The sequence below is a fragment of the Callionymus lyra genome, chromosome 4 (assembly GCF_982586985.1).
Source record: "Callionymus lyra chromosome 4, fCalLyr1.hap1.1, whole genome shotgun sequence".
In the NCBI taxonomy this organism is placed as follows: domain Eukaryota; kingdom Metazoa; phylum Chordata; class Actinopteri; order Syngnathiformes; family Callionymidae; genus Callionymus; species Callionymus lyra.
In genome coordinates, this window is record NC_141821.1 from 9,088,533 (window position 1) to 9,116,485 (window position 27,953).

Below are 27,953 nucleotides of genomic sequence, written 5' to 3' on the forward strand. Positions count from 1 at the left end.
TGCATACGTATTTCTGGAAGAGAAATTCGTTTTCGCGCCTGCGGGTCACCTTGACCCGGAGACAACACAAAGGTTAACATGAATATTTCCTCGCTGTACTTCTACTTTCCTCTTCATGATGTTTTTCTACTCCGGCCGCTGTAAATGACCATCACTTCTATAAAATATCTCTCGAACAATATTAGATATGGATGGGTTTTTCACAGACTAAAGGTTATATTTATTCTTGTCCAATAAGAAAGTGGTATAATCGGAAAGTCTCTGATGACAACCGACTTAGTCTAAGCTGTTCTTAATGCTCTAATTCCAGTCGTCAAACTACGCATATGTGATGTTCATGTAAAAATAATATCACTTTGTCAAGGGGACGTCTTAAAAAAAAAAGGATTTCATCTTGTGAGGATGGTACTCCAGTAACTGTAAACATACCCTTACATGACATCGCCTGCTTGTTTAAGCTCTGGAGGCTTGTGAGTTACACATATTTTTTTTGGACGCCACGCTTGATGAAACCCCCAGGTCGGATGCCCTTTCCTCTCGTCTGCCGCCAACGATTCCACCCAGCTCCAGCGCAACACGCAGCAGATGGGTTGGTTGAGGGTGGAATCACCTCCTCGGCCAAACCACTGACACGTCAGTGAGGCGGAGGCGGAGGCCGGCCAAACCACACGCACCACACGGGGCCACGAGAGAGCGATATCGGGGTCGAGGAGATGAAGACACAGCACAGATGCTGAAATAGCAAACATTCAAATAGCATCATTTAAAAGGATGACTGCACCAAGCAAGATGTAGAAATATGAAATGAATCCACTCGAAATAAACTTCATCGAATTAAAATAATGTTTTTTTTAACGCTAAATCTTCAACATCATTTGAAGTTTTTTTTGCCAGGTTGATCAGAGAACTATAAACTTTCCAGATGTTTTTTTCATAATCACAATCTTTAGCAGACTTTACGAGTGACTCCACCCCAGTGAGTAAACAAAAAGTACATATTTAAACAAGTTTCATGCTTGTTTTAAAACTTTTTGACTTAAAATTTCATAATTTTTACATAATATATGAGTCAAACAGATTGAAATCAATTAGTAGATATGCAATGAGTTATTATTAATTGATAAAGACACACACACGTAGTGTCTATCAGTGTCAACCTTTTCTATCCTGCAGATCCATGTAAAGTCAGACTTACATCCTCAGACCGACCTTCTGATTAAAACTAAAATAAAAAGAATAAAAACAAGTTTTTTTCACTTATTTTCACTAGTTTAGAGCTTAATTTTTTTTATGTTAACTTGACTTTAATAAACTTATTGACGTGTCCAGAGTCACAGCCTAATATTACCGTAGAAAAATACCATATTTTTAAAAAACAAAACACATTTATATTCAAAAATCTAATTTCTGTGCGGCCCGGTAGCCAATGCCATCGAGAACTGGTAACTGACAGGAAACTTTTTTTGGTGTTCTCTTCCCTTTTCCTTTTTTTGGATTGAAAATATTGAGACAAAGCTTCAGCCATTTTCAAAAATGTTCATAATAAATTATCTGCTTGAAACACTTTTTTTTTCCGCCAGCTTTCTGATTCAAAGCCAACCATCTGTTATTCTTTTATAACCAGGGTACAATAATATATAATAAATAAATATCATGAATCAAATATTTCTGTCTAAAAAGAGTGCATTTTCTTCAAAGATATGAACATGTGACTCTTGATGTGTGAAGACAATTGTTTCTTTCAAATTAAAAAGTAAAAATAAACCTGTAAACTACAGGAAACAAACTCTGTAACACAAGTAACACAAACTAACTTCTTGCTGATTCAGTATTATTGAGAGATGGTTTATCATGTATTTGTCGACTTTTCTTTGCCTTTTTTTGCCTGATTGCACAGTTTTATTTACGCTGTTTTTATTGGAGTTAATATCCCTAAAAATAATCTCTACATTAAACCTATTGAAGGTGGAAAATAAGTTAGGGGAGCTCTGCTATTATGGACTCAACATCTTATGTTTCCATAAGCAGCCGCACAAAAGGCTTTCTGTCCTTTGCACAGCGTAGCTGGAGTTTGGGAGGTTAATGGATGTATGCTCTTCACAACCTTCACGCTTGATTACTCCTGAGGACTGTCTGAGGAGTCAGGTCACAAGCCCTCCACACCACAGCCCATAAGCCATTATCTTACCCCTCCTCACAGACTGGAACTCTGCTGCGCTGCTTAAATGAAGAATTTGATATGTCAGTCAAAACACAGCCAGTGCTTCTTTTATTAATACTTTCTTACTGTTTAGAAAAATAAAAAAGGATTTCCCAGGTTAATTAAAGTATGCATAGATTATTCTTTTGGTTTTCAGTGTCGGTGTAAGTGCCATTTCGGTTCGCCCTGTCATTTCGGTCCGAGCACTTTCTACGCGAGACTTTCAACTGAGCTATTAAATGACACTTTGTACCAACATTAAACGTTTATATCAGGAAAAAGACGCATGTGTGTTTCACCCCAAAGGAATGTGTCGGGGATACAAGTGACGTTGACGCTTTTAGGGAATGCCTGTTAGAAATTTGAATGTTTATGTTTCATTGTACGGTTTAAAATGTGTTATTTTAATCAAACACCGTTCAGCAAATCAACGGCGTCGGCCCGGATACATTCCACTGGGGAGAAAGTCACGTCCGTCGTCAGACCAGGAAGTGACAGAAGGACGGATGCTTGGACAACGATCCCCATTGACAAAGATGGTCTATTTGTAAACATAAATGTTTAAAGTTTGGTACAAAGTGGCCTTATATTACTAAGTTTGATTTCTGATCACTCATAAAAAGTTTTAAAAATACTTTGGGGCGTGTGTGTCGTCATTAAGTAGAAAGTGCCCCGACCGAAATGACATAGTGGACTGAAGCGGTACTTACATTGTGTAAGTGGTACGTACACTTCATGTTCACTGCCTTGCTATAGTGAGGTTACGTCGCCCATACATCTGCAGGAGGACGATAAACTCACATGTTCAATCTGAGGTTTATTATCACTGAGCAAACTACACTGAATAAGCAACTAAAGGATCAAAAGATAAAAACATCTTCAAATTCTCTGCACTGCATGAACTTTTCCACATGATGTGTGTCACTGAGATTGACCTGAGAGAAAGAGTAGAAGCCAATATACGTCATGTATCAGATCCATGGGTATTTAATGTACCTCCACTTGAGAACAAAACCATTTCAGATACAACTCAGGTTTCTCCAGCATTTGCTTTTTGATAAGATTCCTGTTAAGCTTCCCTAGAGTTGCTAAATTGGTGACTTGACTGACATGTATAGCAGGGGTCCCCCAATATTTTCCTGTGAGGGCCACATAACTTTACTCTTCTGTGATAGTGGGCTGGGGGTCAGTTTGTAACAGAAAAAGCGTGAGGATCGCAGGGGTGTCTTAACGTAAAAATGTATTGTGTTGTGCTACATAAAACCAAATTACTCTTTTCTTTAAGGCCCTAAAATCTCTCTAATCGAAAACCTTCTTAGAGAGCACAGAACATGTAGGTATGTGTAGAATATAGCAAATAAAAACGTGGCCTACAGGTGGTCATAGATTTGTGTAATGCACTATATATGAAAGAAAAAAAATCAAAACGCGTCTCTGGTATTGTTCATTGTATCATCAGTGTGTGTTTGTACCAAACTCTCTTTTCATTGAAATTTTGACATTAGAAAATTATCTTAAGCCTCACCCACTGAAAACACTTTGTTTTTCTGGAGATTCAATCTTGTTTGCCATAACCACACCCACTCTGCTGTGATTAATGATTGATTTGTTTGTTTTTTAATTAGTATTTTGTACAAATTGCTCTTATTAAAGGAAAAACATTTTGTGGGACAAGCGTTAAAAATCGAAATGGTTACTTTGAACAACTTTACGGCGTTAACAAGAAATGAAAATAAATTATTTTTCATTTTCATTCTTTAAAACTAATGCAACTAAAAAAAGTTGAAAAAAAAACAACAAAAAAACCCTGTGCTGTCATACGAATGACAGTTAAGTATTATATTTTTTGTGACCCAGCTCTGGAAACGTTGGGGGGTGGTTCTGATACTTCTTTCTTCTCTTCTTCAGAAGAAATCATTATCCTAAACATTTGAAAAACAAGAACTTGGTTTCAATATTTGTATGAAAAGGCTTCATCCCCTCCTGGTCACAATTTGTTAGAATAAGAACCGTGTGGGCAGACATAGGCTAATCTGACCCCTAGCTACTATTATCTAGAAATAATGCACTGACCCTGTGAGCCAATTACCGAGATAAGCCAGTGAAAGCGTGTGTTCGTCACAGTCTTTCAATCACCCACTGCTGGCAAACACAGACCACACAAACTCTTTCATTTGAACTCCTCACCTTATCACTCGCTACACTTTGGAATCCATAACCACACTTCTTCTAGAGGGAGATATTCCTGCGTGAAACTGAGGAAAATTGATTTGGAAAAACTCCAGATTTTCTGGTCTTTTTCCTCCAACATTTCTGCCGTCAATATCGTTCTCCCGAGTATTTCTCACAACATTTGTCTTGAAGAGGTCCTGGAGGGGATGCTGATTTATAATTTCAATCACATTTTCCTGCGTGCTGTTGCAGAAGGGTTACGCTCCCGAGGGAAAGCCATCAGTCCTGCAAGGCAGTATGGGTCTCGACAGCTCCAGGCTGCCGCCGATTCTCTTATTAGAGCCTTTGTAATGAGTTCACATCCAACTTGTCTCGTGTGCTGTTGGGTAAGAGAGAGACCCCCTACAGATTTCGCAAATCATCAAAGATGAAGTTGAAATACTCCATCTGGAACGATAATTGTTTACGGTGGCATTATTCGTTTCAGTTTTCTTAATATGTACTCGTTGTTTTTTCTGCTGTTTTCAGGAAACAAATAATATATAGTTTATATTCAGATATCAGAAGGTTGTCCAACACATCGAACCCGAAGCCGAACATAAAATAACATTTTTTGAATCACAATAAATAACTATTGTGACTAAAAAATACACCGTAACACATCACACTTTCACCTTTATGTTTGATTTTAAGGTTTTAAGATAAGTGTATGTATTCAAGCTACAGATGTCTCATTTGTTAATTGTTCATGAATCCACTGGCTTCTATCTCAGAGCTTTGTTTGTTAGGTTTCTGCAAAAAATCAGAGCTTGATTTTGACAGTCGGTGTAAACATGTTCTTAAAGCGTTAATATATAAATGGAAACTGAATTAATATTGTTCATTAAGTGTCCTTTTGACTTTACGATTTTGATGCCATTACCTTACTTTAATTTGGTCCCTGTACAATCCATAAAGTGAATGGAGATCAGAAGATTCTAAACAACGTTGTTCAGCCAAGATAACCGGCCATATCCGGTATCATTTTATCTTGTTGTATTTCATTTCTGTGCCCCTCAGTTAATATCATCCAGATGGAGCCAATCTTCAAACACCAGTTGGCGCAAAGATAAGCTTTCCAGTTCCAGTCCGTGGTGTCAGATCAACCTTTTGCCAATGCTGATATTGATCGTCTGATATATTTGTATTCGTTATTTGATACGTTTTAACAAATTTTTCTTCCATATACGTTATTTGGACCCTCCTCACTCAAGTGTATTTTTATGTTTTTCAGCTACATTATTCTTTCTTTATATTTACGTTCTTCTATTTCAATAATTTATTCCCCAGTGGTCAGGATTTCTGTTTGGTTTGAGACTTTCATCCTCTTTTTTCATTTGTCTTGGCCTTCCAATGACACATTTTATTCTTCATCTTTTGGTCGTTGGTTTACATATGATCTCCAGTTACACACACACTTTGTTGGTCCAGAGTTAGCTACATAACCATGATTGAGCCATAGCTTTTGTTTGGTTTGAAGAAAATATCAAGACAAACCTAGAGCGTCTAACACACAATCATCCACATTTACAGACGTTTACCAAATTACAAGGGTTTACGTGGCCATCTATATTTTATGGTGATATTCAATTTATATTTTCCTCACCATAAACCTCTCTCGAATACAAACAGAAGTGTGATTTGCTGCAGAGTTACAGATTATATATAAAAAAAAAACAGGAATTCAGGCATGATATGAACATCTGATTCAAGTTTAATCTAGTTCTGGTTGTGGAAATAGAACAAAAAACTATAATAAAATCTGATTTTTGAGGACAGAATTTGGCTTTTTTTCTTTACATATCAAATATATACAAAATATCTCTACACTACATCAGCACAACCACCTTCAGATAAATATTGCAAAAGTAAAATGGTACCACCGGCTACAACACAAACATTAACTGCGAGAAAGATACATCTCACTATAACTTTAAGTCTTGGGCTGGTTTGATGAGTCACAAGCTAATGTATCATGGGAGAAAAATGCATGTTATAACATAAAAAAATAATAATTAAATACATTTATTTATCTTTCTGTGTGGCGTAGTAGTAAATGCCTCATGAATGTGGATAGAAATTGGGCCACGGCCGAGTAGTTAGGAACCATTATCTACTATATATGTTGGTACATAATATCCAGTGGAATCACAACATATAAAGTCGATTGATTGTCTATAAAAAACAAATTAACTTTCATGGTAGACAACCATTGAATCATTTCAAAATGCTTTTTCTTTTTTTTCCCCAGATGCTTAGCCGGGTGCTGGTGAAATATGGACGCTCCCTAATTACAGTTAAAGATGTTCTCATTCAACAGCAGTTGATTTGTGTTTACATCAAATCATTTGTTCATCTCAGCACAGAGATACAAGTCATTATGTTAACAGCAAACGCCTCTTATTGCCTCATTGCACCACATTTGGCCTGGAGTTAAAGATAAAATGAACTTAAATGAAAAAAACGCCAACCTCCAATGGAGCATTAAATTGCCTTTTTTTCATAGAATGAAAAAAATAAAAATGAAACTCCGACGTGAGCATCTAGAAAATATATTTGGTTTGATACATGCTGCAGGGTGAAGAACTTTAAACAAAACTCAGCATCTGTGACACAATGTGACTTTAATTCAATGTCTGGGATTCAGTGGAGACGTATGAGTGTTTCTTGGAGACACATGAACGCAACAGAAGTCATTTGGTCCACATTCATATCTATCATTCAAGGTCTGAGGCGAGCATGACGTACGGCTTCTGGAGCGGGAGATGGAGACGTGAACGACAGCAAAATATGACACACGGCAACCTAATGAGAGCTTTGCTTCTTTTTTTGTTTAAAGAAAGTGCTTATGTTTCTTGGTAGTTTCTTTTTTTTAAATTATTTCTGGGTTTTGTTCGTACTCTTGCATTATGTTTCAGTAAGATTCTTCAGAATCAGGGGTATGTCTGTCGAGATGAGAGGTTTCAAAAAAGCTAAAGTATATTAGTCAAACAAATAAAGCTCATTAAAGAGTCTATCTGGTTGTGACGGCAAAATAATGCTGGAAATGATCAGAAACAGCGGTTAGTCACAAAACTTTCTACCATTTTTTCTTTATTACTGAGCTCCAGACATGACATTTTAAAAAGAAGAATTTGGGCTTTTTTTCTGATCATTGTTGTTTTTTATAGTTATTTTTTTATTAAACAAATTAAACTCCTACGTTATTGAAAGCCTAATTCTTGCCTGTGTTAATCTGCTCCAGATAAAGCTTATTTTTTTGTGTGTTTTTTTAAATACAAGTTTAAATAATGCCTTATATTTATCAATGGGAATGATACAGGCATAGTTTGCAGTTTGTTAAACCCAGGTTTAGTCCCACTTTCATTTGTCGCCACCATCTTTTTCGTGTGTCTCATCTGATAATGGTAGAAAAAAAAAAGTAGTTATTATTTTCCTTGACAACCAGAGACAGGGAGAAACTATGGAGGGTCTCTATGCTCTTACTAATATATGGCGGAAACTGGGAAGTTCATGTTCCACAAACAAATGATCAGTTAATCACCAAAAGTAATAACTGTGACCATTTTTGGTTAGTTAATAAAACCTGTTCCAAGCTGTATTTAGTTAATAAAATACCAAACAGCATATCATTTGTCCTTTCTTTTGTTTGTTTAAAGTTGAGCTTTCAACAGTTTAACGTCTCTAAATATCAGCTCCTCTGCTTTTTGTGGGTGTCGTAGGATCACGTTGTTTGTATAATGATCCCACACAGGTGGGCAACACCTTTCCTTTGATGACCTCCACCTACTTCTTTTTAAAGATATAAAATGCTGACTAAAACCTAAAAAAAAAAAACCACACACTGAAGGACTTGATAAATAAATGGAAATATAATCTAAATTTGTGTAATGCAAACAGATTTTGGTTCATTTTTAGACCTCAAATGTCTTAGAATTTTTATATTTTTATCGGCTAAAATGTTGAGCTTGTGTCCAAATCACGCCATATTTTTTTATTATGGTAACCCACAGGAACTTCCCAATCTAGAGGAATGAAAATGATTGGATGGCCGGTCATACACAGAGACATCACAGTGGAAAAAACAATAACTGTTAATGAAGTGGGAGTAGATATTTCACTTAAGGGTGCACTCACGTTTGTTGCTCCTAGCTGCTTGGTAAATTGTTTTGATGGCACGGCAAAATCATAGCAGTAAAACACATGTCTTCAGGGTTAAACCATAAAATGATGCCATGAAATTAATCATTAAAAATGTGATGGTGGTAAATATTGAGGAGAAAATAGTTTGCTTTGCTTGGAACAACAAATGCATTTGAAGACTGAATAGTATTTAAAATAGAAAAGCTTCTGATGAAGCTTCATGAAACAGTGTCATATATTTTAGAGGTCAGTAGGTGGTATACTTATTAGTAGTGATGGTTCTGATGAGGCTTCATGAAACAGTGTCATATGTTTTAGAGGTCATTAGGTGGTATGCTTATTAGTAGTGTTGGTTCTGATGAAGCTTCATGAAACAGTGTCATTATTTTCAGTGTCCACTAGATGGCAGTCTCTGCACTATTTCACTTTGTTTTGAACAACTGTGAAACTTCACATCCTTTTTAAACTGATGGCACCACCTACTGACCTCTAAACAACATGACACTGTTTCATGAAGCTTCATCAGACCATCACTGCTTATTAGAAATAATCTTAGTTAGCAATATAATTAGATGGCTTCGTCAATCCATTCGTAATGATTTGTTTACACAGAAAATAGATGCAAGTGTTAAAATCTGAAACGATTGAAAAAAGATTATACGTATATTCGTTTTTTTGTTATTCTTTCTATTTAAAAGATTGTATCTGTTTTTTAATGTTTATACTTCCACACATCTACGTGATCATTGACTAAGGTTTTATTTAAGACCATAGAGAACTGAATAGTATTTAAAATAGAAAAGTTTAATAAGTTCACTTAAAGCAGCAATATGTAATATTCAATATATTGTTTAAACTGCAATGTTGTAGAACCTCTGTTGCGCCATTGCCAGGTATAGATTTATTTTTAATTTGTTTTTCCATTCGTAATCATGTGAGTGGGAATGATACGGATCCCCTTATAAATCATATCGACAGATATAATTTGTTCTACCTCAATAATATTTAGTCAACCAAAAAATAGCCTGGTGGTGCACTCAAGCGTTAACTGCTACACGGCACGAGCTCCGGAAGATGATGTTTCTAGCAGCTGAAAGGTCACTCGCTGACCAGGCATCATCATCAACCGACACGCTGACCTGACATGAGCTGAGGGCAGACGCCGCTTCCTGAACATGTCGTGCTGTTATGAGGTGAAAACGTGAGGTCGCTCTGGTTCAACGACTAAAAGAGAACGAACACACTCATTTAAGTGAGGTGTTTAATGGAAGGATTATTATTAATGATGATCTAATGAAACAGTGTCATTAGAGAACAGTAGGTGGCAGAGTTGTTAGAATTGATATGAGATTTCAATAGAGTAGCAATAGATCAGAGAATAGTGGATTCATAATGAGGCTTCATGAAGCTTTGTAAGTCTATAACAAATGTTTTGTTGATAAAGCAATAGATGGTCATAAAAAGTGAGACTATTTAATATGAATATAGATAGATTTCTGTTTAATTTAAATGTATTTACAAATATGTATCTTTATATAAGGTTTGTATTCAGAAATATCCAGCTGGCATAATGAGTCGATTAGGAAGTATAAACAAGTAGAGTTGGTTCTGATGAAGCTTCATGAAACAGTGTCATATGTTTTATAGGTCAGTAGGTGATATGCTTATTAGAAGTGATGGATCTGATGAAGCTTCATGAAACAGTGTCATATGTTTTAGAGGTCAGTAGGTGATATGCTTATTAGTAGTGATGGATCTGATGAAGCTTCATGAAACAGTGTCATATGTTTTAGAGGTCAGTAGGTGATATGCTTATTAGTAGTGATGGTTCTGATGAAGCTTCATGAAACAGTGTCATATGTTTTAGAGGTCAGTAGGTGGTATGCTTATTAGTAGTGGTGGTTCTGATGAAGCTTCATGAAACAGTGTCATATGTTTTATAGGTCAGTAGGTGGTATGCTTATTAGTAGTGATGGTTCTAATGAAGCTTCATGAAACAGTGTCATATGTTTTAGAGGTCAGTAGGTGGTATGCTTATTAGTAGTGATGGTTCTAATGAAGCTTCATGAAACAGTGTCATATATTTTAGAGGTCAGTAGGTGGTATGCTTATTAGTAGTGGTGGTTCTGATGAAGCTTCATGAAACAGTGTCATATGTTTTAGAGGTCAGTAGGTGCTATGCTTATTAGTAGTGGTGGTTCTGATGAAGCTTCATGAAACAGTGTCATATGTTTTATAGGTCAGTAGGTGATATGCTTATTAGTAGTGATGGATCTGATGAAGCTTCATGAAACAGTGTCATATGTTTTAGAGCTCAGTAGGTGATATGCTTATTAGTAGTGATGGTTCTGATGAAGCCTCATGAAACAGTGTCATATGTTTTAGATGTCAGTAGGTGGTATGCTTATTAGTAGTGGTGGTTCTAATGAAGCTTCATGAAACAGTGTCATATGTTTTATAGGTCAGTAGGTGGTATGCTTATTAGTAGTGATGGTTCTAATGAAGCTTCATGAAACAGTGTCATATGTTTTAGAGGTCAGTAGGTGGTATGCTTATTAGTAGTGATGGTTCTAATGAAGCTTCATGAAACAGTGTCATATGTTTTAAAGGTCAGTAGGTGGTATGCTTATTAGTAGTGGTGGTTCTGATGAAGCTTCATGAAACAGTGTCATATGTTTTAGAGGTCAGTAGGTGCTATGCTTATTAGTAGTGGTGGTTCTGATGAAGCTTCATGAAACAGTGTCATATATTTTAGAGGTCAGTAGGTGGTATGCTTATTAGTAGTGATGGTTCTTATGAAGCTTCATGAAACAGTGTCATTATTTTCAGTGTCCACTAGATGGCGGCCTCTGCACTACTTTCCTTTGTGAACTGTGAACTGTGAACATCACACATCGTTTTAAACTGATGGCGCTTCATGAACGTTTCATGAAGCTTCATCAGACCATCACTGCTTATTAGAAATAATCTTAGTTAGCAATATAATTAGATGGCTTCGTCAATCCATTCATAATGATTTGTTTACACAGAAATAGATGCAAGTGTTAAAATGTGAAATGATTTAATAAAGATTATACGTATATTCGTTTTTTTGTTATTTTTTCTATTTAAAGATTTGATCTGTTTTTTAATGTTTATACTTCCACACATCTACGTGATCATTGACGAAGGTTTTATTTAAGACCATAGAGAACAGAGTGCCATCTAGTGGTCTCCGAACATAGATGTGTAACCAGATTACTCAAGGGAAAGAAAAGATTCTGTGGATATTTACTTGACATGAATGATTATACTGCCATAGAAAACAAAAGTTAAGGTCACACAATACGTGGGATTTGATTTCACAATCTATGGATCAATAAGTGTAGGAGAACACGTACACGGCAACGAAGGTGTCGTTACATCCATTAGCGAGGAAATGAATCCACGCGACACAAACTATCAAATGGAAGCAGTTTAAGTTAACATGTAGCTCTGGAGGCAGAATTGACCAGATGTCATCATATTGAGAAAGAGTCTCAAGGTACCCCCCCCCCCGCCCCCCACACACCCGATGTGTGCATACATCTACATGAATTCCGTCTTAAATATCCTCGGGCCCCGCGGTCGAGCTCAGCCGACCAAGCTAGAAATAGAGTTGAAAGATCTGAGAGACGGCAGACGTCGATGGAGAATGAGATATGTTGGTAATCTTCTGCGGTTCAAAAGCTGGTGGTGTGCACGGAGCATCGTCGCCGTCGTGCACCGAGCCGGAGGAATCTATGAAACCTACATTTCGTACCACGAAAAATTTGCATCCAGGGATACATTTTGCCCATTAAATGAAGTGCGTCACATCTTCTGCTTTTAAAAAGCGTGAACAGGCTGTGGAGAGTTGATATAAACCCAGTGCAGCCGCGACATCTGGTGGCGATGCGTATGTACTGCAGCACTTCAGTGTGCATCAAGTACAAGAGTGGTGCAATTTGTCATCGTGAAGCCACTTCCACGCCTGGCAGCGTCGTTTGAAGTGTTTGATTGCTCCCAGAGGAGTTTGACACTCCGCAGCAATTTAAAGGAAAGAGACGGAAGATGCAAGAAGAGGTTGCTTCCTCCGCTCAGACTTGTACGGTAACAATAAGATGAACTTTAAAGACATGACTGATCTCCATTTTCCAGAATACTTCAGAAGCATCATGTCATTTACTCAATTACTGCTTTGAATGTTGATGCCTGACAAATGGAGTGGAACTGTAATAGGTTCAGGACTGTAAATAAAGGTGGATTTACAATGAAATTAGTGAAAGTATATATATTTTGTGTTTAAAATAAGAGATTATACTTGTTCACAATTCATTTTTTTCTTTTTTCGTTCCCCTACACCAGGACGTCCCCCAACCTTTTTTCTACTGTGGACCAGTTGAACGTCAGGATCATATTCACAGACTGACGTTCAGATAGAAAAAAGTAAAAATATAATAGCATGACCTGCAACAAAACTACAATTAAGTGGATGAAAAAAACATCTAACCAAAGTCTGCAGCTAGATTGTAATTCCCCTTTTCCTCCTCAAAAACACAGTTGTCAAACTCCATCACTTCTGTTCCTCTTGAAACCCATCACTAGGTCCTGCTTAAAGTAGGACTTTTTTAAGAAGAAAACATTTGCTCTGCTCCATAATTTATTGCTTTGAACTGCACAAATCATTCATAAATGTAGGGCGCCACCTACTGGGCTCTTAAAAAAACAAGTCCTTATCTTGATCACATCTTAAATCTCTTTAAAACACACTTTTATTGCCTTAATTTTTTCTCATTTTAACTGGATTTATACGTATTTATTTTTTTTACTTTATTTTACTATTTTACTACTTTTACTCAAATATTTGGATATATTATGTAAATGGGAAGTATTACTGTGTTATTTTAAAATTATTTCTATTGTTCTGCAACATGGAACATGAACTAAATTATTATTATATGAATATTACAGAAACAAATGATTTGAAAGCCTCTCAAACAAACATCTATGACGTACCATATTAAACTTAAGTTACTATTTTGATACGACTTACTTCTTCTTTGCTCTTCTCCTCATGTCCAAAGCATCTCAAGTCTGACCCGTCTAACTCTTCTTTCTGAGATGTGACTCTTATATATCATACAGCAAGAATTCTGAGCTGCTCTAGTAGGAGAACTCACATTTCCTCGATCCTTAAAACTCTGCATCGGCTGCCAGTTTCTTTCAGGATGCCTTTTAAAATTCTGGTTCTTGCTTTCATGACGGGTCTCTCTACAAATCTGTTGATTGATGGCGTTGCGACACTGAAGTAAAAGTGTTACGAAAGAATATCAAGTACATATGTGACAATAAACGGTCTACATTAAAACCCATGACCATACCAGAATCCTAAAAACACAGCAAACACCAGGTTTTCTCCACTCACCTTTCCCCACGTCATTAACGCTGACAGCACTTACCTGTTCACGCCATGTTCCAAAGACAGACATTACATTGAAGCTATCATTCTCATGTGATACAGAAACACGTTTGCGTGCTTGGAATACAAGCACACAACAGGCAGTGTGTTGTTTTCTGAAGACGTCAAATTCGTTTTCGGGGAGGACTTTGTTTCCTTAAAAAGTAAAAAGGTCCCACGAGAAAACAAGCACCACCTGCACGTGAACCTGCAGTGCATACTGTAATGTGCACACAGTGGGTTGTAACCAAAAGTTGCCCTTTTCTGGTTGAACACATTAAAATAAAGTGAGAATGAGAAGGTGTGAGGAAGACAAATGTGAAAGGAGGAAAATAGAAGACTGGAGGTGTCACATGTTTAATTAAAATGGAAATGTAAAGGGTGCTAAAAAAGTAGGGTTCTGATAGACACAGTTATGAAGTTCTGAAGTCGTCAGAAACAGACATCAGAAAGTTTATGGGTCGAAGTCTGATCCAGTACAAAGTTCAGCTTCTAATGTAAATAGAGGATTGATCCAAACCGTGTGAGGAATACCACGGTTTTCTGTCTCGGCTAAGTTTCAACTTCTATGCAGCCCCCGTGACCGACATGTTATCCACGAGGTTCTGGTCAGGCTCAGCTTTAAATAACATCGCGGACCTGCTCACCTGTGGAACCATTGCCAATGAGAGGGATCGTAAAGGTTTACTGTAGTTTAGATCAGGGACCAGCCAAGGCCATCTGATCCCTGGATTCTAGACCAGCTCTTGGGGCATTGAACGTCACCTCTTAGGGTGGAGTTGTTGAGTGACGCAGAGATGGACCAAGATTATATAGTTAGTATCACCTGAACCTGAATGGTTCAAACTGATAAAGTGTAGCTAGAAGAGGACTATTGGGTCGTTGGACTCCTGAGACAGCTGATAGGTACCGACAGGCAAAGTGGTGTGCAGCTATAGAAATAACCCAAGGTGTAGGAGGAGATGGAGAAACCATCGGATGTTCGGTCAGAACCATTATTTCATTCCACCATATGATGGGTCAGGAAGGGGAAGCATTTCCAGGTGAGAACTGTCTTGTAAAGACCAAGGAGACTGGGTACCTTGTCCAGGTACAACGTTGGAAAGTGGATATGTTTTCCTCAATCCCAGTAACACACCCTCTAACAAAGGGGGCTGACGACGGCAGTGTCAGTTAAGTGGGACTGATGTTGCAGAGGCAGCCAACGAACTCCTCAGTAGCCCCTAGTGTGGGCGGTCCTAAATAGACCATCTCAAGGCTGTACATTTGGTTAGTGGTCAGGACTGGTGCCATATTATGTGCAATAGTACATGTGAATCTTGATTTTTGCAGCTGAATTGGAATATGGCTGAATAGGCTTGAGAGTGTGTTCAAAATACTGTGGAATCATAGCCTCGGTAACGTCTATTCCAGGGTATTTCAAAGGAGGATTCGATGATAGTCAAACGCTCCATCAAAAGGCGCTGGTGGAGGAAGCCCGGGCTCCATTTCAAAGTGCCTCCCAGGTGGGCCAACATTTTCAAACTGGGAAAAGACCCAGGACATCCCGTCTCTCGCTAGGACTAGGAATTCTCCCCATAAAAACTGGAAGAGGTTTCTGGGGAAACAAAAATCTGGGCCTCTACCTGCGGTACCTGATCTAAGATAAGCTGGTGATGATGATAGGCAGATGTTTACTGAGACAAAAATGCTTAAAAAAAAATATTTCTATGTGTATAATACTACAGTAATCATTCATCAGATCCTAATCAAAAGGAGGGATGTGGAAATGAATTGGGGGAACCAAATGAATCAGTCGGTATTAAACTTCCAGAAAAGGGCAACCGCACAGAATTCATAAACATTTGTGTGTCGGGAAAATGGATAGAACCACTTACTGAGGCTACAGTCTATCCTGATACAATCTGGTGGGAGAGAGAGCGAGATGGTAAGATCCAACAAAAAAAGAGGAGAGATAGAAGAGAGAGAAAAGACATTTCACATCCTTCAAGGTACATTCTGCAGTCAACCGTAAACAATGAGGCCACCATCCGGGGACAAGCTCCGAGTCAGGATCACCCTTTTACTCCCCCAGCAACCCTTGTAAGTGCAGCCGAAGAAGAGCAGAAGGCAAAGCTGGGGAATAATAAGGTGGAGATTTCTCGTAAAGTTAGATTTGCTGACTCATATGGGGTTTATTTATTTAGTGTTTATCGATGTTCTGTCATAAAAATATGAATAGTTATGACGTCTTTCTAAAAAATTAAAATGGAAAAATACAAAATCGAGACTGAAGACGTACAAATAGAGTTTTGATTGACATACTGTGTCATTATTATATCAATTACGAATGGGATGTTTTAAATTATTTAATTTTTGTGTTAAGTAAACACAAATGTAGGTTGTTTTTGTGTATTCATATTCTTATTTGGTTAAGCTGTATCTATTGTTAATTTGTGTAGATATGTGTCGTCTATAGATTAATAAACTGATGGAAAGCTGCTTCATCTTGTGTGGAAAACTGGATATTGTGAAACATATTGAGAAACATTTTGCCTTCTGTTTCTCTTCGGCATCAGAGAACCCAACAGTGTTGATTTGAAAGAGTGACCTGCACATCCTAACCACCACATGCCTGCCGCACATCAACCGTAGGACGAGCAAAAAGTGTGATAACTAGTTTATAAATGGGGTAAAACTGGGGATTCCAAACTTCACAGCCATGATGTGTTGAGTTTAAATTGTTTTGCATTGCCCTCTAGTGGCGGGATGAGGCACGTGCAAGCAGCAGTGTGGTTAGGTCGTGGTCTCAAGCTTGTCAACCGCAACAGAATAGTGGACACGAACAGTCAGGGACCAGCAACACTGCCAGAAAAACACGAGTTATACACCTAATAGATACAGTTTGTGATTAAAAAAAATCTATTTAGTTTCATTAAACTCAGTGTTAGAGCAGTTTATTGTTAATACTTAATGATAATAATAATAATAATAATAATAATGGTGGATTTATAGCTGTGAAGTGGTCGCTCCGACTGTTTGATCCGAGGCCGCAGACATAGAGGTCATTGAAGGGATGAAAAGTTCCATCTCCTGAGTCTTGGCCAGGTGAGGCGTTAAAATAAAACAAAAACCCCACAGGGTTGAAAAAGAAAGGGAGAAACGTCCACCTGTGTCGCCCCACAGGGTTCCCCACATAGCCGTCTCCACGGTGGTTTCATGCTTCGCCTGATCTTGCTCGTGTTTCTCACCGTTAATTCAAGGTCAAACGCACGACGTGTCACGCTAATGTAACCAGGAAGTGGGAATTAAATTGCTCTTAGTGACCCTACAAGTCCTCCTGTGAAATCTCTAACCTTCTCCTCACACCTTCATATCCATCCTGTAATGAAGTAGCCTGGAGCTCGACACCGTGCTAAGCTCTTCAACGTCTCTTTAACAGTCGGATCTCATCGGGGAAATTCGATTTTCTAGCTTAATGTTTGACACGTACGAGGAAATATCTGTTTCTACACTTTAACATCTTATAAATTACCTTCACACACTAAAAACATGCACAAAAAAAATACACACACAATTCAAAGAACACACGAAAACCATTTTGCATGTCTAAATATTAAATATGTATTTTTATTTTGTAAAAAAGTATTATACCATATATATATAGTATATTATATATATATACACATTATATCTATCTATCTATATATATTTTACAATTATAATGGGAAAACTCTCAAGCTATATATATATTTTTAAAAGCCTTTTATAATATATGCTATAGCTTCTTTTTCTCTTTTTTAAATTTTTATTTCCCATTAGAAAACTTTCATTATCTCCAGAATGATTGTTTAGAATATAACCATGGAAAACACAATACAAGGTAGAATTTATAATATGTATAAAGATAAATATAAGGGGATAGATAGAAAAAATAATAAATAAATAATAATAATAAAACACACATTTCCAAATCAAAACATATTTAATTTTTTTAGGATTATAATTAAGAAAACAATTATAAATATATATATTATTGTTATTTGTATTAATTATTATGTTAAAAAGGTTTATACACCTTATATAATTTCCACAATTTTATTCTTTCCATAAATATAATCGTTTTCATGATTATATTTGAATATACTGTTCTTTGTTTTCAAGATAGCAGAAGTAAAAAATAAATAAATATAACGAAAACAAACAAAAACAAAACAATTCTCTGTGTGTCACATTAACAGCAAACTCTCAGAATCAATTTGACTTTCATTGTAACATTACTTGGTTCAACTAGACGATGCTTTGCTTATTATTTTTATCATCCCTGACTCGGATCTCTTCCCTCACAGTTTCTTTTTCAGCAGGAAACACGAGGAAGAACAAGAGCAGAGCGCCGTGAAGATGCCAGTGATTGTACTAGAGATGGAGCTTTCTGAGGGGAAGAAGAGAAGATGGGAACTGAAACTAGAAACTGTAGAAAAAAAGGATGGATGCAAGTGTTGACAAGAAGTTGTTTTTTTTAATGAGGTGTTGCTCAGCTAGCTGAGGGGAAGTCTACACTTCTCTTATTCTGGAAATTCATCCTTATTTATTTTTACTCAGCCACACCTGAACAAATGAAAAATAAACGATTCCCCATGTCAACTATCTGAAGCTTCCAGATGTAGGTAGAGGAGGAAGAGAGTGAGGAGATGGGTGGAGGGGGAGGAGGGTGGGCGACAGTCACCGGTCCTACCGAGGTTGACGGTGAGCTTGACGCGACCTCCGTCCAGTTCCAGTCGGAGCGTGTCCGCGGACTCCTTGGACGTGGTGGCCATCAGCAGGCCGTACGCCCGCTGGGACATGAAGCGCAGGGCCACGTCCTCCGCCTCCGTGTGCATGGTGATGGGCATGATGATCTTCAAGTACATGCTGCCGTCGTAGCTCAGCACCGTCGCCTCTGAAACCAGAGAAAGCCATTGGAAATATGTTGATAAATAGGTATTTAAAATATAAGTAAAGCACCTTTTGATGTTGATGCAGCAGCAACGACCACTGGTCCATAAGTTACCAAGTATGGATTATAAATCTTATAATTATATATATATATATATATAATTATTATATAATCTTAGCTATATTATAGCAGGTTGCGCTCTTAGTTTAAAAATGAGGTTTAGCTTCATTAAAGTGTTTTGTCAGAAGCCAAAGATTGCACATTGGAAATCACTTTTAATTGACACTAAAATTGTAGTGTGCATTTACGACGCTTCATGAAGCAGTGCTTTTATTTACCAAGTTCAATAGGTGGCGTTCTTGGTTTAAAAATGAGGTTGGATTTCATTTAAATTGTTGTGCAAAAGCAAATGACTGACGAGGAGAGAGTTCATTAAGTGGACACTGAACATTAGCGCAGCATAAACAAAGCATCATGAAGCTACTATTATTGCCACTAGATGGCACTGCTCCTTAATGTATTGCTTTTAAATAAAATTCCATTGAAGCCTCTCATAATTTGAGAACCGAGGACGAAACCTACTACCTTTCAGATCACTCCAGGAATAGAGTCGTTGGCTTTAAATATAAGAAATATTTGTTATATATGCCACCTGACTATGTATTAGAAATTTGTGAAAAAATATTTAAAAGGAGCCTTTTCACATTAGAAAGAAAACAGCTTGATAATAGTTGGTTTTTACGCCTAATGATACCATATTAAGTACTTTATATAACAACTGTAATAATTAAGGACTTCAAATCTGAGACCGCAGATGGGTTGATGCCACCATTATTTCATGTGGACTGTGCTGCAAAAGGCAGTCCCTCTGGTCATGCACATATCACCACCAGATGGTGGTAGCGGCCCACCGTATGACCACCCATCTGACCACCCAAAGTACAAATTGATGGTTCAATCTTGACTCTTAAGCCACTGACAGAAATCTTGCCATGTCATTGTTCACTCCTGGGAAATCCAAAGGTAAAAAAAAGGCGAGGCTCCACCATCCCTGCGCTGCCGCCGGGCGCTCGTATTTTGTGCGACCAGCACAGATGGCGACGGTAGGCCTGGCTGCTCTGCTCAGTACAGCTGCTGGCCCCTGACATTTGAGCCCCTGCTTCCCTCTCATCCTAGTGCCAGCTCGTGAACCTCCATGGCTCCCAACATCGGGTCGGACACGGTTCACACGCAACACTTAAATTTGACTTTTAAAAGCCTTGTTCACTGCCGGTCGTTTCAGACGCAATCTTTATGTGGAATGACTTTGCACACCGTGTTCCTGTTGTTCTCTGGAGTCTTTCCCTCTTTTTAGATGAACGCTAGCTGAGAAACAGAACGCAAAATAATTCTTCTTCTGTGGTAATAAAAGAGCTATACATTTTAACTTGTACGTTCTGAAACGAGGTAGGCATTGAAACACACTCTTGTATCTACATCTATAGGCAACTTGGCTTTATGAAGCACTGACTTTATTTCAGTGGTCAGTAGGTGGCGCTCTTGGTTTAAAAATGATGTTTGGTTTAATTAAAATGGTTGTTCATAAGCCAAAGATTGTAGAGGAGTGACTCCAGTTTTGTGTTCACAGAGTATTAGTGATGCAGTGATGATGCTTTACGAAGCATTGGCTTTATTTCAGTGCTCAGCAGATGGCGCTCTTCATTAAAAATGAGGTTTATCTTAATTAATATGTTTGTTCAGAAGCCAAAGATTGTAGAGGAGTGAGTCCAGTTTTGTGCATATCAAATGTTAGTGATGCATTGACGAAGGTTCATGAAGCACTGGCTTTAGTTCAGGGCTCAGTAGGTGGCGCTCTTAGTTTAAAACTGAGGTAAAGCTTCATTCAAATGTTTGTTCAGGAGCCAAAGCTTGTACGTTTGCGAGTCACTTTTGGTTGACACTAAAAATGAGTGTGCATTTACGACGCTTCATGAAGCAGTGTTTTATTTACAGAGGTCAATAGGTTGCGCTCTTGGTTTAAAAATGAGGATTGAGTTGATTTAAATTGTTGTGCAAAAGCAAATGTCTTACGAGGAGTGAGTTAATTTAGTGGACACTGAACATTAGCGCAGCATAAACGAAGCATCATGAACGAAGCATCATGAACGAAGCATCATGAACGAAGCATCATGAACGAAGCATCATGAAGCTACTATTATTGCCACTAGATGGCACTGCTCCTTAATGTATTAAATTCCATTGAAGCCTCTCATAATTTGAGAACCGAGGACGCAACCTGCTGCATAACTACCTTTCAGATCACTCTAGGAATAGAGTCGTTGGCTTTAATTATAAGAAATATTTGTTTCGCTTCTATCCATATGCCACCTGACTATGTGTTAGAAATTTGTGAAAACATATTTAAAAGGAACCTTTTTACATTAGAAAGAAAATAGCTTGATAATAGTTGGTTTTTACGCCTAATGATACCAGATTAAGTACTTTATATAACAATTGTAATAATTAAGTACTTCAAATCTGAGACCGCAGATGAGATTCAAGCCTCTCGGTTGATGCCAATATATTGTATTTGGTCATGATTCGTGTAGATTCTTATTCATCTGGAACACGGTTAATACAATTTCCTCCAGTTTTCTCGTTTTGGAACCTTCAGGATTTGTAGCTCATTGTTCCTTTGTCGGCCTCTATCTTTTTTTTAATTTTGTTCTTCGATGCATTACTAACCTTTTACAACCTGTCTGGATCCGTTATGTTCACACTTTTCTTATTTTATCTCTGGTCAGTTATTGATTTTTAACTAAACCTCTTTAGAAATTGTGTGCTTGAGGTCATTCTAATCTCAACACTCGTTTCATTCCAGTCTTTTGTTAATTCGTTTTTTCCCTCCCCCTCTCTTTTATATGTACATGTGTCTGTGTTTGTGTGTTTGACTCTCAATTCTTGTAACGTACCGATCTCACAGTTCATTCCCAGGAATCCGGTGCCGGTGCAGTCACATATATACCGGTTCCAGCCTTCCTTGCAAAGACCACTGTTGCCACAAGGGGCGCTGCTGCATCGTTTCTGCAGCTCGCGGGTGCAGAAGCTACTGACGCCCATCGCGCTCTGGATCTCGGACAGGCGGCGTACGTCACGGCTCTTGCCGTCAATGAACAGGTCTCTCACGCAGCCCACGTAGCCGTAGTTCAGCAGCGCCGTCCAGACCTCGGGCGGGACTATGAGCTCCGATTTGGTCTCGGGCAGACCGCCGAGGAACATGTCACTGTCCAGGTCCAGGATCTCACTGCCCTCTGGCGAGCTGAACGGCATACTGCGACTGTTGACCGACATGGAGCCTGAAGAGACACAGACAGAATATTTAAGGATGTTCCGTCAAAATAAAGACGTCATCTTGAGGATGGGGGGAGCGAGAGATGACAGGAGCGAGGATCTGTCTAATGGGTTGGTAATGGGCAAATGGAGGAGAAGGGAAGCAGAATGCAGCGGGGAGCTGTGGAAACAAAAGACCTTCTCCCTCTCTTTGATTAACGACTTCATCTTAATTTTCTATTAAAAGCCAATTACAGCAGGAGTACTGGTGAGATCAGTCACACATACTCACACACCGACGGCCATTATAACACACCATTAGCGAGATGCGTTTGCATCAGTCACCGCGCTCCAGATGTTGCCGTTTGTGTTGGAATAGAGATCACAAGATGGAAGGAAATCCTCATTATGTCAATCGTACGTTCATCCTTTGTGCTCTGAACCTCCGCAAACAGAAGTGTGTCAACTCAATCACACGTAGGCCAAAATATTTGAGCACTCTTAGTTACGGGTAAAACATTTTTTTTTATTTACCAAACTGTCAAATTGTCATCTAATTATTATCCCTCAACTATAATTAAACTATAGTTAGAGTCTTGTTATTAGCTTAGCTTCATAAGTGGTATCTTTATAGGTCAATAAATGTTAATCTACTTCCAACATAAAATGACTTGACCATGAGTCCGACATGTTCCCAGCTGTAGTCGATGATTCACTCAGGACTCATTATTTCTAAAGGTCAACTCATGTAAAAACTCTCCTGACTCACTCACATGTTTGAAGTGTTGAAGTCTTCCTCTCCAGGGCCATGTATTACTTTGTAAAGTTTGTCTGAAATCTGGGCGAACGAGAGGTTACGAGAGCGGAGTCCATTATGACCTAATAATGGCTTCGCTCCTCCTACAGCCAGCAGTAACCACGCCCTGCTTTGTTTATACAACAAGTCCATTGGAGGTGGAGACTTATGGGATTGATGACGTGTGGTGACAAACCTCCATGTTTGACCAATCACAGCAGAGTGGACATGGTTAAGGTAAACACGATTTAATCTCCAGAAAAAACAGTGTTTTCAGTGGGCGGGGCTTAAGATCATTTTCTAATGTGAATATGAAAAGACAGTTTTTCACTAAATCTAATGAGAAATTATGAAAAACAAACTAAAATCTTGAAAGTAACAAATGTTAACATTGAGTTGACTTTAAAAACCTCGGCTCACCTTTCCTTCCCTCCCTCTGAAAATCCACATGACACCATTCTCCGTCATTGACCTTCTTGTTGCTGGCCTTAAGTTTGGTTTTTCCTGAGCCCATATCTATTAGCAGGTACAAATAGCCGTCCAGCAGCTCCATGGCGAAGTAATCTGTCTTTAGCTCTCGCCCCGGTTTCTGCTCTTTGGGACCTTGAGGGCGTCCGTGGCTGAACAGCAGGAGTCCGCTGGGCTCTGTGGTGCGGAAGTCGAAAGAAATCGATCCCGTCTTCTTTGTGTTCCATTTGGGCAGGGAAATAAAGGACTCTGGGGTCTCGAACGTGACCGGGTCCAGGGCCGCCACGTCCTCGCAGCGGAACACCAGATCGCCGTTGAGGGTAATTTTCGGGTCCCGCTCGATGGCCAGCCGCGACAGCTCCAGCTTGAAGTCGTTGTTCTTGTAAACCACCTACGGAGGCAAGAGTTGAGATCGTGGTTGAATATTGTGTACAGATTCACGTAGTTCTTCTGCTGAATTCGAATGTGGCAAGTTTATAGATACTTGAGTTGAGAGAACATTCTTTACTATATTGCTTAAACCCCTTCACCCTCGAACTTTTTTACACCCATTATTTTCACGAAAAATCAGACAAAAACAGTCAAAATAAATCATATAGAGTTTGTATGTGATCTCATTTTCAGTAGTTTTATTTTTTTGGTAAACTTGACTGAACAAGCGCAGACTAATGCTACTTCAGAGAAAGTACCATCATATTTGTACACAAACTGGTACTGACTGAGTTAACAGATCCAAAGCTAAGATAAGACAATATGTGTCAACATTTTTTTTAAATTTAAAAGTAGCCATTAGTCGCCTAAAAAAGGCTGGATAATGTATAAGATGTGTGTTGATAGAGTCGTATAGCACCATGTAAAGATAGCATAGCATAACTTCAACTCAGTCCAGATGCTCTGGGACGCTCTGGATTATTGTTAACCGGATTAATACAAACCTACACATATATTTTAGAACGCTGTAGATACTTGACTTTTGTAAAAGAAGTGGGGCGAGACTGGGGTTGAAAGTATCTTTAGTTCTAATCCATGTCTAATGGGATGAAACAGTGAAAGTAGTGGAAAAAAGGTAACGCTAGTGATGCAAAGCTAACAACAACAGTGTTACTATCTGAGAGTATCTTTCACACCATATGTGGTTCTTTTGTTAGTTATAAGAGGGAGGACATGGTATCCAGTTCTGCGCGAGTCAAACACCATTTCCTCTAATCGAACAGTAGCAGCCGCCCTCTGTGGTTTTATGTGACCCCTGACCCAACATCTGGAGCTTGAAGCTGGCACCATTATTTGTAATGGTTTTTCCTACCAACCATCATCACACGTAAATATTGACCTTTTATTTTCTTGTCACATGACAAGTAACCCAAAACACTAAACAAAGTTGTCGCTGAATGTTGGAGCGATGTTATCCCCGAACATCAGGGACACAGATTTTTTAAATAGACCAAAGTGCAGAAAACTCAAACCTCTGAAGTGCAGTCTTTGGAAAACAATCTTTGCAATTTGTTTCCATGAAATAAATCTTGGTCAATGGTTTTTCCAAAAAACAAAATGTCATTGCCACCCAAAAATAAAAAATGAATTTGATATTATTATATGTATATATTATCATGTACTATATATATATACAAAAATATATATATACATATTATTATGTCTGTATACACGAGTCCCTTGGAGGTGGAGACTTCCTGGATTGATGACGCGTGCTGACAAACCTTGACAGCAGAGTGGGCGTGGTTATGGTAAACAAGATTTCATCTCCATAAAAACCAAGCATTTTTATTGGGCCTAAAGCACATTCTCTTTTGTAAATATATTTATTAAAATATATTTTTTTGTACAAAAAGAAACATACTGATGAGTACAATAGAGTCCAACATCTATTTAAGACACACTTAAATCAACACGTTGGCTGAACAAGAGAAAAAGATGATATATTTAGTATAAATAAAAACACTTTTTTTGCCCAATCTGTCCCCTACCGAAAATTGAAACAAGTGAAATTTTGCACTGCAAATAACTTTAAGATTCAGAAAAACCTTTTTTCGTTTCTTCAAAATACCATTTGAAATGTCAATAGGTCGAGTCTTCAAGCTTCAAGGTCTCACTGCAATAATGCTTTTTAAAGACCTTCTCTTTTATGCTCTGCTGTGATGGTCAAGGATTTTCCATCAAACTACCGAACTGAGGACTCAGGTAGTATTTTTCCCGATACATTTCACTCCCTTCTGCACTCAAAGAGCCGCAACATTCCGTTGGTTGTTCTTCAAAGTGAAAGCGAAAGTAGTCGTCTTGCGTTGTTTATTTTAACTACTGCTGAGAAAAAGCTCTAATCCACAAATACATTTCTTCAAAACGCCGCCGAGACGCCAAAGCACATCCACGATAAAAGCTCCGAGAGAGATTCAGACATGTTGAACGTTGCCTGAAGCTTTAATGCAAATGTCTCTGACAGCCTTTGATGAAACGCTATTGTTTCAGCTCAAAGTGCGAGTCCACGCCTCAGTGTTTCCATTCATAATGGATTAAGCGCTGAAGGCAAAGTAAATTATACTTGTCTTTTATAGTTTGAGCTCTTTTCGTCTTCTGAACACCATGCAGACCATTCTGAGACACTATCCTTCAGGTAGTACACTCACACAGAAGCTTTCCATGTATTTCCAAGAATGTTGTTCATCAAGTGATGGACTTAAACTAACCTAAGTGTATTTATTCCTTCAGCTTGAGTTTCCCTGTGGGACAATATATTTGATTTTGAGTCACGGTTTTCCTCTACGGGCGCAGCATACTCTTTTAACTTGTCTGGAATTCTTTAATGAAGACATACGATGGAAGGGAAAACAGACATTTATTCATTTTCTTTTTCACTTAATCCCTTATGGGGGTTCGCAGGGGGGCTTTCCCAGTGTTTAATTTACAGGCAAGCGGCGGGGGACACCCTGGAGAGCATGCGAGTTTTTCGCAAGGCACACAAAGACACACAACCTTTCACACACTCTCATACCTACAGACAATTTCCCCAAGTTCCCAATCAACCTCTGTATGTTTTTTGTACTTTTTTTAGGTCAATAGGTGGCGCCCTGAGTTTAAATACAATGTGAGGTTTCTAATAGAAGCTACCCTATGTAATATCATTTAGTGACACCTGGTGGATTCTAAAAATAATGACACTGTTCCATGAGGCTTTATCTGTCAATCATCAATTATCAATAGATTAAATGTCTATAGAAGTGTTGAAATATAAATATTTTCATTTTTAACTGGAATCATAAGACTTTATATTAAAAAATAGTAGATGCAATTATCTGTATCTATTGGTTGTTTTTGGACATTTTCAGCTGTTTCAAAGTAGGACGTAGTGTTTTGCCAATGAAGCTTCATTAAACACAATTGTTTACGGTCAATAGGTGGCGCCCTAACTAAATAAAAAACGTGAGGTTTCTAATAGAAAACATATCTGAAGTAATATTAGTAATATAAGAGTATAGAGCACAGACTGAAACCTAGTGTATTCTAAAAATAAAGAGGGCTGTTTGAGTGCAACAATTGAGTGTTCATTGAGCACTACATTTCCGCACACTGCTCAATGGGACGCACTTGTGCACTTAAAATATTAAGGGTAAGTGCTGAAGTATGATGACATAACACCCATTTACAATGTCAACGTCGCTAAGTTGGAGCCGTTCAGGGTAGAAAGTATACATCGATCCATACTCAGTTTTGTGGGCGTTTTAGTACGACAATGTAGTTTTCATGGCGCACTACATTTCACATACTAAGAATTGAGACGCACTTATGCACTAAAAGGCTATAGAGAACAGAGTGCCATCTTGTGGCCTCTGAAAATAAAGATACTCCTTCATGACGCTTCATCAGGAATCAGTTTTATTTATACGTGAACGTCCACCATCACTTCTATATTCAGTCAAAACCAAGGTTATTTTTGTGAAAGGGTTCAAAGGTGCTGTGCTAAAGTTGCCAAATACAACATGAAATCCACTGCAAATCCAGTCTGTGATGTAAAGAATAAAACTTATTTACTTCTTGAGACTTCCAATAGATTAGTATTTCACATATGTGATGCAGCCCGACTCGGGGAAAAAAAAAAAACTGCAGCTGCTACTGCATATTGCACAGCGTCCACCTATTTTCATCAGCCCACCAGCGTCTGTCTCTCCCGCACCAGGACCCAAAAGGAATACTCCGGCTTAATTCCATCCTTATCTCTTGGACTGGTCGCAGCACCACATGAACACCTCGTAACGTTGTCATTAAGAGAGATTAGTGCAGGTAATTAGTCACAGATTTTCCATGTCGGCTCAAATGGCTTAAGGTGTAGGTGGATAAACCAGCAGAGAGCGAGACGTTCTTCATTCTCTCGTGTGGATTCAGCCTCGCTCCAGGAAGCCCTATTACGGGATCAGTGGACGCAGTCATACGACTGAACAGTAGG

The 27,953-nt window shown here is 38.3% G+C and overlaps 1 protein-coding gene across 8 annotated transcripts in view; it reads right to left on the reverse strand.

Moving 5' to 3' along the window:
• nrxn2b (neurexin 2b) overlaps positions 1-27,953 on the reverse strand; it is a 736,064-nt gene that overhangs the window by 373,873 nt on the left and 334,238 nt on the right. For 7 of the 8 annotated variants that reach the window (XM_087788643.1, XM_087788642.1, XM_087788639.1 and 4 more), the window contains 4 exons: positions 23,453-23,891; positions 21,879-22,262; positions 18,727-18,930; positions 15,890-15,916 (listed from right to left, as the gene is read on the reverse strand). In XM_087788643.1, coding sequence (XP_087644769.1) covers positions 15,890-15,916; positions 18,727-18,930; positions 21,879-22,262; positions 23,453-23,891 — 1,054 coding nt within the window. The remainder of the gene's footprint in view (positions 1-15,889; positions 15,917-18,726; positions 18,931-21,878; positions 22,263-23,452; positions 23,892-27,953) is intronic. The other variant, XM_087788640.1, reaches the window with a different exon arrangement.